Source organism: Mauremys reevesii, linkage group 13, assembly GCF_016161935.1.
Source record: "Mauremys reevesii isolate NIE-2019 linkage group 13, ASM1616193v1, whole genome shotgun sequence".
In the NCBI taxonomy this organism is placed as follows: Eukaryota; Metazoa; Chordata; order Testudines; family Geoemydidae; genus Mauremys; species Mauremys reevesii.
Genome location: NC_052635.1, coordinates 3050637 through 3062474, shown reverse-complemented (window position 1 = coordinate 3062474; position 11838 = coordinate 3050637). Strand labels below are relative to the sequence as shown.

At 52.4% G+C, this 11838-nt stretch overlaps 2 gene segments (V, D, J or C); both read right to left on the bottom strand.

Moving 5' to 3' along the window:
- Nucleotides 1–1011: 1011 nt before the first annotated feature.
- Nucleotides 1012–1880, bottom strand: LOC120380449. The segment is given in 2 exon segments: nucleotides 1012–1692; nucleotides 1783–1880. Coding segments are annotated over 2 exon segments (471 nt in total).
- A 1764-nt stretch (nucleotides 1881–3644) lies between these two features.
- On the bottom strand, nucleotides 3645–4124 carry LOC120380810 (the record flags this gene model as incomplete). The annotated part of the segment is given in 1 exon segment: nucleotides 3645–4124. A coding segment is annotated over 1 exon segment (480 nt), but the record flags the coding sequence as incomplete, so codon positions are not given.
- Nucleotides 4125–11838: the final 7714 nt, after the last annotated feature.

The window sequence follows — 11838 nt, the reverse complement described above, 5'->3', positions numbered from 1 at the left end:
AGCAGAAATCTCTTTCTGTCTGTTTATCACAGGTTGGATCCCCGTGGTGTCCATATCTGGCACAGTAATGCAGAGCGGTGCGCTCGGATCTGGGGCTGCTCAATGGCAAATGCAGCAAGTAGTTGAGCTGTAATAACGTGGGATTGTTAGTGTGTGTGTGTGGGGGGGGGGGGGTTGGCCTGCTATAGATTCTCACCTCTTCTACCTACATCCCCTGTTTCATGCTGGTTTAAGTAAAGGGTTTGGCCTGGAGCTGCAATGAAATGATAAAAAAACAACTAAATATCTCAGGAATTCTTCTACCACCCCTCGAGGGGCAGCGAGAGTGTGATGGGTGGGAGAGGGGAGGGCGGGGGCACTTTATAGAAGTTTTATCTTTGTATAAACTACTCACAATTATCTGGCGTTTCTGTTATAAGACCCGAGGGAAATAAAGCAAAGGAGTAATAATTTGGAGGCTGTGGTAACACAGGTGACATCCTGGGACCTTTAGGGAGGCAAAAGTTTAACTTGGAAAATTGATAAAACAGCAAGTTAGTGGAAACAGAATCTCATCTTCCTGGAGGTAGAGAAATGAGCGTGTCCAAGGATGGGGAGTCAATGAGAAACTGTGGAGAAGCCGGAGTCTCTGTCCGGGCGGGAGATGCAGGGAGAGAGGCGTGGTGGGATTTAAAGAGGGCGTTGGGTTATTAATTTCCCTGGGCACCTGTAAACGTAAGAGCCTCTCCCCGCAGTGTGTGATCCCAGCTCTGTGAGCAAAGGCTGAGAGAGGGGGGAGGGGTGAAGTATCCATGGATGGTGGATGGATCGATCATAGAATCACAGAACTGCAGGGCTGGAAGGGAGGGGTCATTCCCTCCAGACCCTGCGCTTTGGCACAGGTGCAGCCTGAGGCCAGGGGAGGTGAGACAGCGGATCAGACAGGGAGTCAGATAAGAACGGAAGCTATTTAACAGGCTTCTAAGCAAACATCACACAGCTCTAGGGCACTGGTCAGGCGTGTTTGGGGGGAGTAGCCTCTGCTCGTTGATAGTTGTCCTGGTCCGTGTTTTTCCTTGTCCCGGTTTTTCCCAGCACACAGAACATGGGGGTCACATGGGGAGTGTTTGGCATTTTCTGGGCTCTATGGAATGTATTGTGAGGCGTAGAACAGTTTATGGGACCCAGCGTGTCAGTCCCCCCATCCCAGTCCCGAGGTGCCGGCCTCGGGATCTCTGCTCTCTGTGGCACTGGACGTGGCTGCAGAGCCGAGAACATTTTAATCATTTCAAGGAAGGGAACCGCGAGAGCCCAGCGCCCGGACTGTCAGTGTCACAAACCAGCTGGGACTTCCCCTGCTGACCGCAACGGGAGGTTTGTGTCTGAGCTCAGCCCGGCTTCGCCTCACTGTGTGTCTCGCACAGTAATAGCGGGCGGTGTCCTCGGGCTTCAGGCCGGTCAGTTGCAGGTAGATCAGCTTCTTGGAGCTGTCTGTAGAGGTGGTGAATCGCCCTTTCACGGAATCTCCGTAATGGGTTGTTGCTCCACTAATTGCTGATACCCACTGCAGCCCCTGCCCGGGAGCCTGGCGGACCCAGCTCATCCAGTAGCTGTCTATGCTGAACCCCGAGGTGGTACAGGTCAGTCTGAGGGAGTCTCCGGGCTTTTTCACATCCCCGCCGGACTCCAGCAGCTGGACTTGTGACCGGACACCTGGAAAAAACGCATGTTAAAGCCAGGTCAGTGCGAATTGCCAACAATCCATCCCGCTGATTCCCCTGCCCGTACAAGGCGAGAAAATACCTCCCAAAGCTGCTGCAACGACCACGAAATGGAGCCAAAGAGGCATTTTCCCTGGTGTGGGAGGGGAGTGGAAAGGTCTCTGGTGGGTCGGTTGGTAACTGCACAGACCCAGTGGGCTGCAGATTGTCTCGGCGGGCAGACTCGGCAGAGAGAGATTTAAACAGGAAACTCTCACCCTTGTTTGCATATCCCCCTCCTTATAACAGCTAAAACTCCTTCCCAGTGACTCACTGGATGAATGCCCTGGTCTGGTCACTCCCTGTGGGGCACCTGGCACTGGCCAGTGTCGGTAGACAGGACACTGGGCTGGATGGACCTTTGGTCTTACCCAGTCTGGCGGTTCTTATGTTCTTATGATCTCACATCTTGGTCTGGGGACCCAAGACTCGTTCCTAGAGAAAAAGCTTTGAACTCCTCAAGGGTTTAACAGACTCTCACCCTTTGGTGTTGCCCCAGCAGCTAAGTGGCCTATGCTCTGTCTACAGGCCCAGCCCTGACACCCCTGGAGCGGACACGACTCTCCTCTTCGCAGTCAGGGAAGTGTCTTTAATTGCTGCCAGGGTTTGCCCGCGGGGACTGGAAGGAGCCCCACTCTGCCAGGCTTTCGGCGCTCTCACCTCCCCACATTTACAGGGACAGGCAAGAACCGGTATCTGACAGGTGTGTGTTGCTGTCCGGTTCTCAGAAGAGAAAGGTGAGACCCCTCAGCTCCCTGCCCCCGACATCCCTGGACATCCCTGTCTGTGTTTCTGATACTGTTTCTGAAAAGCCCGGGTTTCAGAGTTTTGCTGCGTGCTCCGTGTTCTGTTCTTGCGCGCCAGGGCTGGGGCGCATCAGCGCGAGAGGAGATGTATCGAAAGGGAAAGGAGGACCCCAAACGAACAGCCACCGGACAAGGCCACCAGCCCTGCGCTCTCTGACCCTAAAGATCCCTGACACCTCCCCTGTGGGGCTGCTGCTTCTCTCTGCATGATCCAAATAAGGCCTACCAGGCTTCTTCCCTGTACCCTTACTACCTCAATGCCCTCAGCGCCAACCTTTGGGAGTTCCCTGTAATTAAGGGCTGCAGGTTCAGTCCTTTATCTCCGCGGTCACTCTGTTAAACTGCTGGAACTGTATTGTGGGCTGGATCTTTAGCTCCGCCCTCGGAGAGCTGCAGAAATTCTGGACTGTGATTCTCAAATGTGAGGTGGGTTCCTTAATCCATGAGGCCCCTTTGAAAATCCCAACCCTGCGCCGTATTTCCAGTACCAGCTGAGCGGGGTTTCTTCAGGAACTGGGCGGTTTCTGCAGCACAGGCCCATCGGGACTTGCCACAGAAGTGCGTGACAAAGCCCGTGAATTATAGGGGGTTACAAACTGACGGCAGGCTCTTATTCACCCCTGGGGTTGGAGGGGAAAGTTCTCAGGGGATTGGCTGGTAACTGCACAGACCCAGGGGGCTGCGGGTTGTCTCTCCGGGTACAGCCCGTGCAGAGAGAGGGAGAGATATAAACAATGAGTGGCGGTTGTCCTGTCTGCCGAGCCACCTCGTTATAGGAGACACAAATTCTTTTGTGATTTATTATTTCTCTTAGGAATCTGGGACAGAGACTCAGACTGTCCCTTACCACATCCCAGGCTCCATCCGTTGGGTCTGATGCGAACCCCAATGCGCTTGTCCCGTTTACACTGACACAGCCTGTCCTGTGAGTCTGATACCGAGACGGGCCCCGGGAGAGCCAACGTGCCCGGTCTGCGAGGGGAGAGCGACTCAGAACAGGACTCACTCCGGATTGGGGTTCACAGATGGAGCGAGGGATCTCTGCACCCAGCGGGGCTCTGGGCAGGAAGAGGAGACACATTGCCCGGGAACTGAAGGGTTAAAAGTGCCGGGAGGTTTGTGTTACATTCACCCGGGTGCCGGGTCTCCTGTCCCAGCCCGGAGCGGTGCGTGTGTCACTGCTGCCCCCGCGCGGCTGCCGGGAGAAGGGCGATTCCGTCTCCTGGGTTTTTGTATGATCACAAATCGGTTTCGTGTCACTGTGTCTCGCACAGTAATAGCGGGCGGTGTCCTCGGGCTTCAGGCCGGTCAGTTGCAGATACAGCAGGTTGTTGGAGTTGTCCCTGGAGATGGTGAATCGGCCTTCAACAGCCGGGGAGTACCACTGCTTGGATGCATCGGGTCTAATATCAGCGACCCACTCCAGCCCCTTCCCAGGAGCCTGTCGGACCCAGTGCATGTAGTAATCGCTGAAGGTGAACCCGGAGGCTTTGCAGGAAAGGCGGAGAGAGTCTCCGGGCTTTTTCTCATCCCCTCCGGACTCCACCAGCTGCACCTGGGACCGGGCACCTGAGAATAAAGACAGGCCATTAATATCGGTATAAAATCAGCGGTAACACAATATTCTTCTAACTCTGCCCGTTATTCAGAGGAGGAAAATACCTTCCAAAGCGGCTACAATGAAAACTAAATGGAGCCAAAGCGTCATATTTCCCTGGTGCTGGAGGGGAATGTTCTCAGGGACTGGCTGGTCACTGCACAGACCCAGGGGCTGCGGATTGTGTCTCCGGATGCAGCCTGGGCAGAGGGAGGCACAGATTTAAACAGGAAACTGGCTCCCTCATTTGCATGTCCCCGCTTTATAAGAGACACACACTCCTGCTGCCAGTGATCTGAGTGACTCGCCCCAGGGCTCCGGGTGCGGGAGTCAGACTGTCCCAAGGCCGCCCAGAGAATTCCCGGGGCCCGGGGTCTTCGCCGAAGTGCCCCAAAGACCCGCGGCGGGGTCCCGAAGTGGGACCTGCCCCCCCCCCTCTGGGCGGACCTGCAGTTACATAGTGCCGGCTGCTCTGGGAGCAGCGCGAGGCCCATGGCACAAGGGGGTGACAATCCCATGGGGCAGATCCAAAGCCTTGATGGGCCCAATCCAGCCCACAGACCGTAGTTTTCCCACCCCTGGAAAATGGGAGCTGCAAGAAGCCACGGCGAGCACATCCCTTGGCCCGTGACGCTTCCCACAACCCCCATTGGCCTGGAGCGGCAAACCTGGGCCAGTGGGAGGTGCGATGAGTGGAACCTGCTGACCCAGCATGTAAACAAACTGGCCTGGCCAGCCATGGTGCTTACCCTGGTGAACTGTGTGCCAAAGGTTGCCGACCCCTGCTGCAGGGCTTTAGGAACATGAAGTCGCTCTTGGTGGACTCCGGGGTCAGTCAGACTTTGTAGCAGTAGCCCAGAGGGCTGCCGCCTGCCACATCCAGGCAGTTGGTTGACACTTTGTTGCCCAAGGAGAGCTGGAGCTTGATGTTGGACTTCTTGAGGATATCCACCAGAATGCTGCCCCTGGAAATGTGCCACCCCAAGCATGTGCTTGTTTTGCTGGTGCCTAGAGCTGGTCCTAGTTCGGAGTAGTGGGAGGGGGAACCCTGACACCAATTCATAACAAAAATAAATGTTAAGGAGATCCACTTTTATATGTGCACTCAGCTGCCTCAGGTACATCTCACCTCCAAGCACAAGGCATAGTTCACTCAGAGGAGTTTCTCAATATCATGCGGACGTTCAGAGATGAACAATCCGGATTCTCCCCTGCTCTGCTGCACGTGGTCCATGTTTAACCTCTGCAAGCAGATGGGATGTGGGCCCGTTCTGATGCCCAGCGCCTCCTGCACTTTCAGAACAGGGGGCAAGTTTCATCTCAAATTTCTAGAGTTGACTTCAGCTGATGTATAGAACAGGGGCAGAAGCCCAGTTTGTCAGGTGACCAGAGCCAAACTGTAAATAACCTGCTGGTGAAGACTCCACAGGAACGGGTCACAAACCCATCACAGACTGAACTTTATTCATCTCCGCCCAGCCTCGGTGCATAGACTGTCAGGTCACTTTCTGAGCGGTTCCCTGGCTTAGAACAAGGGGCTCTGAGGCGGAAGGACCCCCCACTGGCGAATTACCACTGAAGACGAAGCGGGACCCGCCGCCGAAGTGCAGCTCCGTCTTCGGTGGTAATTTGGCGGCGGGGGGCGCTTCCCTTCCGGGACCTGCCGCCAAAGTGCCCCGAAGACCCGCGGCAGGGGCCCCCCACCAACGAAGACTGGGCTGCGCTTTGGCGGCGGGGGGCCCCCGCCGCAGGTCTTCGGGGCACTTCGGTGGCGGGTCCCAGAATGGAAGGGCCCCCCGCCACCAAAAACCCCGGGCCCCCGGAATCCTCTGGGCGGCCCTGCCAGAAGGAGACTAATTGGCATCTTCTTTATCCATCCACTAGCTCCCACACCTAACCGTGATCTTGAGCAGGGGCGGCTCCAAGCACCAGTGCTCCAAGCGCCTGCCTGGGGTAGGAAGCTGGGGGTGTGCTTTGTGGGTTGCTGCTAGGGTGGCAGATAGGGTGCCTTTGGGGGCTTGACTGCAGAGAGTCTGCTGGCCCTGTGGCTTCAGCGGACTTCCCACAGTTTACTGAAGCCACGGGATCAGCAGATCCTCCGTGCTTGGGGTGACAAAATGTCTAGAGCTGACCCTGAGGATAAACTCCATCTTCATATGTGTCTTAACTGGAAAACTACATGAATACCTTACTTAGAACACCAAATCCTGACTTTACCCAGGATGCAATTCTAACCCCGAATGTACATTCTAACCTGATTTTTCTCTATGCTAAGAGGGAGGTTTATTCCTGTTTTTGTAACTTTGAAGCTGAGCCTAGAGAGGAATCATCTGTGTTTTACATCTATTTATTACTCTGTAAAGTTACCTTCCATCCTGATTTTCGCAGGTGTGATTCTTTTACTTTTTTAAAAATAAAATTCTCCTTTTAAGAACCTGACTGATTTTCAGTGTCCTAAAAACCAAGGGGTTTGGTCTGTGCTCACATTGTAACCAATTGGTTGGTAGATTATTCTCAAGCCTCCCCAGGAAAGGGGGTGAAGGGGCTTGGGGGGAATATTATGGGGAAATAAGGACTGCAAGTGGCCCTTTTCCTGAATTTTTTTGTCTAAATCACTTGGTGGTGGCAGCAATAGCATTCAAGGACAAGGAAAGGATTTGTGCCTTGAGGAAGTTTTTAACCTAAGCTGGTAGAAATAAGCTTAGGGGGTCTTTCATGCAGGTCCCCACATCTGTACCCCAGAATGGGGAGGGAACCGTGACAGAGCCACATTAACCACATTGTCCAATAAAGTTGTGAGATAACAAAATAAAGCTCTGTTATCAATCACAACCATTGCAGTGTCACTCATAGACCAATCCGTCACCCTTCAATAGATTTACTGGGGAGAAAATACCTTCCAAAGCCACAGCAATGAAAACTAGGAGACAAGGCTAATTTTTCCTGCTGTTCGAGGCAGGGGCAGCTCTAGGAATTGCGTCACCCCAAGCAGGGCAGCACGCCGCGGGGGGCACTCTGGCGGTCACCGGTGGACCTCCTGCTGACATGCCTGCGGAGGGTCTGCTGGTCCCACGGCTCCAGTGGATCTCCCGCAGGCATGCCTGCGGATGCTCCACCGAAACCGCGGGACCAGCAGACTCTCCACAGGCATGCCTGCAGGAGGTCCACTGGAGCCACCTGCCACCCTCCCGGTGACAGGCAGAGCGCCCCCCACGGCACGCCATCCCAAGCATGCACTTGGCGCGCTGGGGTCTGGAGCCGGCCCTGGTTCGAGGGGAAATTTCTCAGGGAATTGGCAGGGGGCTGCAGATTATCTCCCCTGGTGCAGCCTGGGCAGAGAGATAGACAGATTTAAACAGGAGACTCTCACTTTTGCTTGCATATCACCCTGTTTATAAGACACACAACTTCTGTTGTGGAACAAGCTCCGTTTTTTTTTTTTTTTTAATCTGGGACCAAGAAGGAGCTGGATTTTCCCTCTGTGGTACAACCTCCTGCCCTGTCAGTATCAGAGCACGATTGGCTTTGCACTTCCTACGTCGTTCTGAGGAGGTCAAATTCTCATCTTCTTTATCTGAACCCGAACCCTAACCCTAAATTTAAGGCTGAACTCTAACTCCAAATTTAACATTTACCTTAATCCTAAAAGGAAATGTAAAATCTAACCTTACCCTAAATCCTTACAGTAGTGCTAAAAGTACCTCTAACTTCAGGGGTAAACTCTAACCCCATCTTTTGACTTTTACCCTTCATTTAATTTTAATTTATACCTTGAACCTAATGGTACATTCTGAACTTACCTTAACCACCATAGAGGTAATTTCTAACCCTATGTTTTAAAACTCACCCAAACTGAATTGTTCACCTAAATCCTAAAACCTTACTCCAGCTGTAATTCTGAGAGTAAACTATAACTCTAAACATCAAAGCTAAAACACAATGTGTAAACTTAACCCTAACCTCAAACACTTATCTTTAACTCTTACCCTTAACCCAAATTTATGCCCTATCTCTACATCCTGTCCGACTAATGCTAATTATTACTCTAAACCACTATTTTAACCCAAAACGTAGCCCCAGTCTTAACTCTAAACTTTATCCTTCCCTAAGATAAACTCTAAGCCAGGGATCAGCAACCTTCGGCATGCCACTCACCAGGATAAGCACCCTGGCTGGCCAGGCCGGTTGGTTTACCTGCCGCATACACAGGTTCGGCCAATTGCAGCTCCCACTGGCCGCGGTTCGCTGCTCCAGGCCAATGGGAGCTGCAAGAAGTGGGGGCCAGCACGTCCCTCATCCTGCACCACTTCTCGCAGCCCCCATTGGCCTGGAGCGGTGAACCGTGGCCTGTGGGAGCTGCGATCGGCCAAACCTGCGGACGCCGCAGGTAAACAAAATGGCCAGGCCCACCAGGGTGCTTACCCTGGTGAACCACATGCCAAAGGTTGCTGATCCCTGCTCTACGCCCTAAATAGTAAATCTAGCTGTAGATGGATAGAATTTAATTCTAAGGTTATTAGCGGTGAGTTACTTTATAGGGCAGAACAAAGAGAGTTAGCTAATATTTTACAGCCTTCCAAGCAATAATGCCAATAGTCGATTGCAGTGGATAACCTTGTATTTGGGAGACGATCTGGTTGGCCGTCAGGTGGGATTTGAAAGTGTTTCTCGTGATTCCACAGTTTAGACTGGCATCGGTAGACAGATACTGGGCTAGATGGACCTTTGGTCTGACCCGGTACGGCCATTCTTATGTTCTTATGTTTATGGAAAGCTAGAAGGAGCTCAGGTGCTGGGAACAGAGACCGGGGCTGGACCAGACAAACGTGTGCAGGGACTAGTTCTCTTTAAGATCTTGCCATCCTTACTAATGGGACTGACCCCACTGGCTCTGGTGGAACAATTTGTGGGGGAAGGGTTACTAGGAAGGGTTTGCAGGGCCACTCTCAAAATCCCAATGGAGCTGAAATCAAGAACGTCTCTGAGCGCAGACCTCACTGTTTCCAATCAGGTTTGCCTCTCTGGGCTCCAATCCATGTAGGGTTTAAACGGAAATCGGTACCGTTTCCAAGCTAACCAGTTTGCATCAAGCTCAGAAGCCCTCAGTCCTGAATTTTGAGGGTGAGCAAGGGGCCAGCACATCTGGGAAGAGGAGAGCACAGAGGGGCTAGCACAGACGTGTCAGCCAACACAGGGTCCCTTCACTGGGATGTCTTGTAACCGCGATGGTTTGTAATGTCAGAACGCAGTCAGGCACCTGAGGGGAGAAACAAACAGCTGGTTTGTGGATCTCCAGAGTGAAGTTCGACGGACAGTTAGCAGGACTAGCTCTAGGCACCAGCAAACCAAGCAGGTGCTTGGGGTGGCACAATTCCAGGGGCAGCATTCTGGGAGGTTTTTTGTTTTGGTTTGGTTTTTTGCTCAGGGCAGCAAAAAACCTAGAGCCGGCCCTGGTGCTATGTAATGTGAATCACTTGATTCAGTGTGAAATAATCTTCTCTTTGTTCTCCAAAATGTATCTTTTTAAATAATACTCTCCCTTTTTTCCCTCCTGCAGCTGCAAATGTTTCTATGCTCCCCCTATCATCTCAGTCCCAGAGGCTAGCGGAGATTAGAAGATGAAAAAACCGCACTCAGGACAGACGTTCTCAGAGCTCATGCAGTCCTCCTGCACTGAAAGAGTTCAGCAGAATGCATGGAGGCAAACAATGGCAGAGTCTAGGAAAGCATTAAATGAACGCAATGAGAGGAGGGAGGAGCACGGTGAGAGGAGGCAGGATGCAATGCTGAGGCTAATGGGGGAGCAAACTGACATGCTCAGGCATCTGGTGGAGCTGCAGGAAAGGCAGCAGAAGCACAGACCGCCACTGCAGCCCCTGTTTAACCACCTGCCCTTCTCCCCAGGTTCCATATCCTCCTCACCCAGATGCCCAAGAATGTGGGGAGAGGCTACGGGCACCCAGCCACTCCAGCCCAGAGGATTGCCCAAGCAACAGAAGGCTGGCATTCAATACGTTTTGAACTGTAGTGTGTCTTGTCCTTCCTTCCTCCCCTCATCCACCACCCCACCTGGTGCTTCCCTCCTCACCCACCCCTCCCAGCTACCTTGTGGGTTTTCCCCCTATTTGTGTGTTGAATTAATAAAGAATAATGATGTTATTGCCTCTGCAAATGGTAATCTAAGGGGGAGGGGAGGGCGGTTGGCTTACAGGGAAGTAGAGTGAAGCAAGGGGGTGGGTTTTCATGAAGAAGAAACAAAGATAACTATCACACCATAGCCTGGCCAGTCATGACACTGGTTTTCAAAGCTTCTCTGATGTGCAGGGTGCCCAGCTGTGCTCTTCTAATAGCTCTGGTGTCTGGCTGTGCATAATTGGCTGCCAAGCGATTTGCCTCAACCTCCCATCCCACCAGAAATGTCTCCCCCTTACTCTCACAGATATTGTGGAGCACAGAGTAGGCAGCAATAACAATGGGAATATTGGTTTCACTGAGGTCTAACCTAGTCAGTAAACTGAGCAAATGAGCTTTTAAATTTCCAAATGCACATTCTACCACCATTCTGCACTTGCTCAGCCTGTAGTTGAACTGCTCCGTACTACTGTCCAGGGTGCCTGTGTATGGCTTCATGAGCTATGGCATCAAGGGGTAGGCTGGGTCCCCCAGGATGACTATAGGCATTTCAACATCCCCAATGGTAATTTTCTGGCCTGGGAAGTAAGTTCCTTCCTGCAGCTGTTCAAACAGACCAGAGTTCTTGAAGATGTGAGCATCATGTACCTTTCCCGGCCATCCCACGTTGGTGTCAGTGAAACATCCCTTGTGATCCACCAGTGCTTGCAGCACCATTGAAAAGTATCCCTTGTGGTTTACATGCTGGGTGCCAAGGTGGTCCAGTCCCAAGATAGGGATATGGGTTCCATTTATCGCTCCACCACAGTTAGGGAATCCTATTGCAGCAAAGCCATCCACTATGACCTGCACATTTCCCAGAGTCACTACCTTTGATAGCAGCAGCTCAGTGATTGCATTAGCTACTTGGATCACAGCAGCCCCAACAGTAGATTTGCCCACTCCAAATTGATTCCTGACTGACCGGTAGCTGTCTGGCATTGCAAGCTTCCAGAGGGCTATTGCCACTCACTTCTCAACTGTGAGGGCTGCTCTCATCTTGGTATTCTTGCACTTCAGGGCAGGAGAAAACAAGTCACAAAGTTCCATGAAAGTGCCCTTAAGCATGAGAAAGTTTTGCAGCCACTGGGAATCGTCCCACACCTGCAACACTATGCGGTCCCACCAGTCTGTGCTTGTTTCCCAGAATCAGCATTCCAAGGCAGGAACCTGCCCCATTACCACCATGATGTCCAAATTGCTAGGGCCTGTGTTTGAAAGAAGTCTGTGTCCATGTTCTCATCCCTATTGTGATCGCGCTGTTGTTGCCTCCTTGCCTGCTGTTGCAGGTTCTGCACATACTGCAGGATAATGCATGAGGTGTTTAAAATGCTCACAACAACAGCGGTGATCTGAGCGGGCTCCATGCTTGTCATGATATGGCGTCTGCAGGAGAGCATAGTTGCAGCGGAAGAGGTGGAGGATGATGGTTAGCAGTCCTACTGCACCATCTGCTGAGAGCAGCACCCCAGACACAACAGCAGTGGTGTCGGTGAGCTGAGCTGAGTGGGCTGCATGCTTGCTG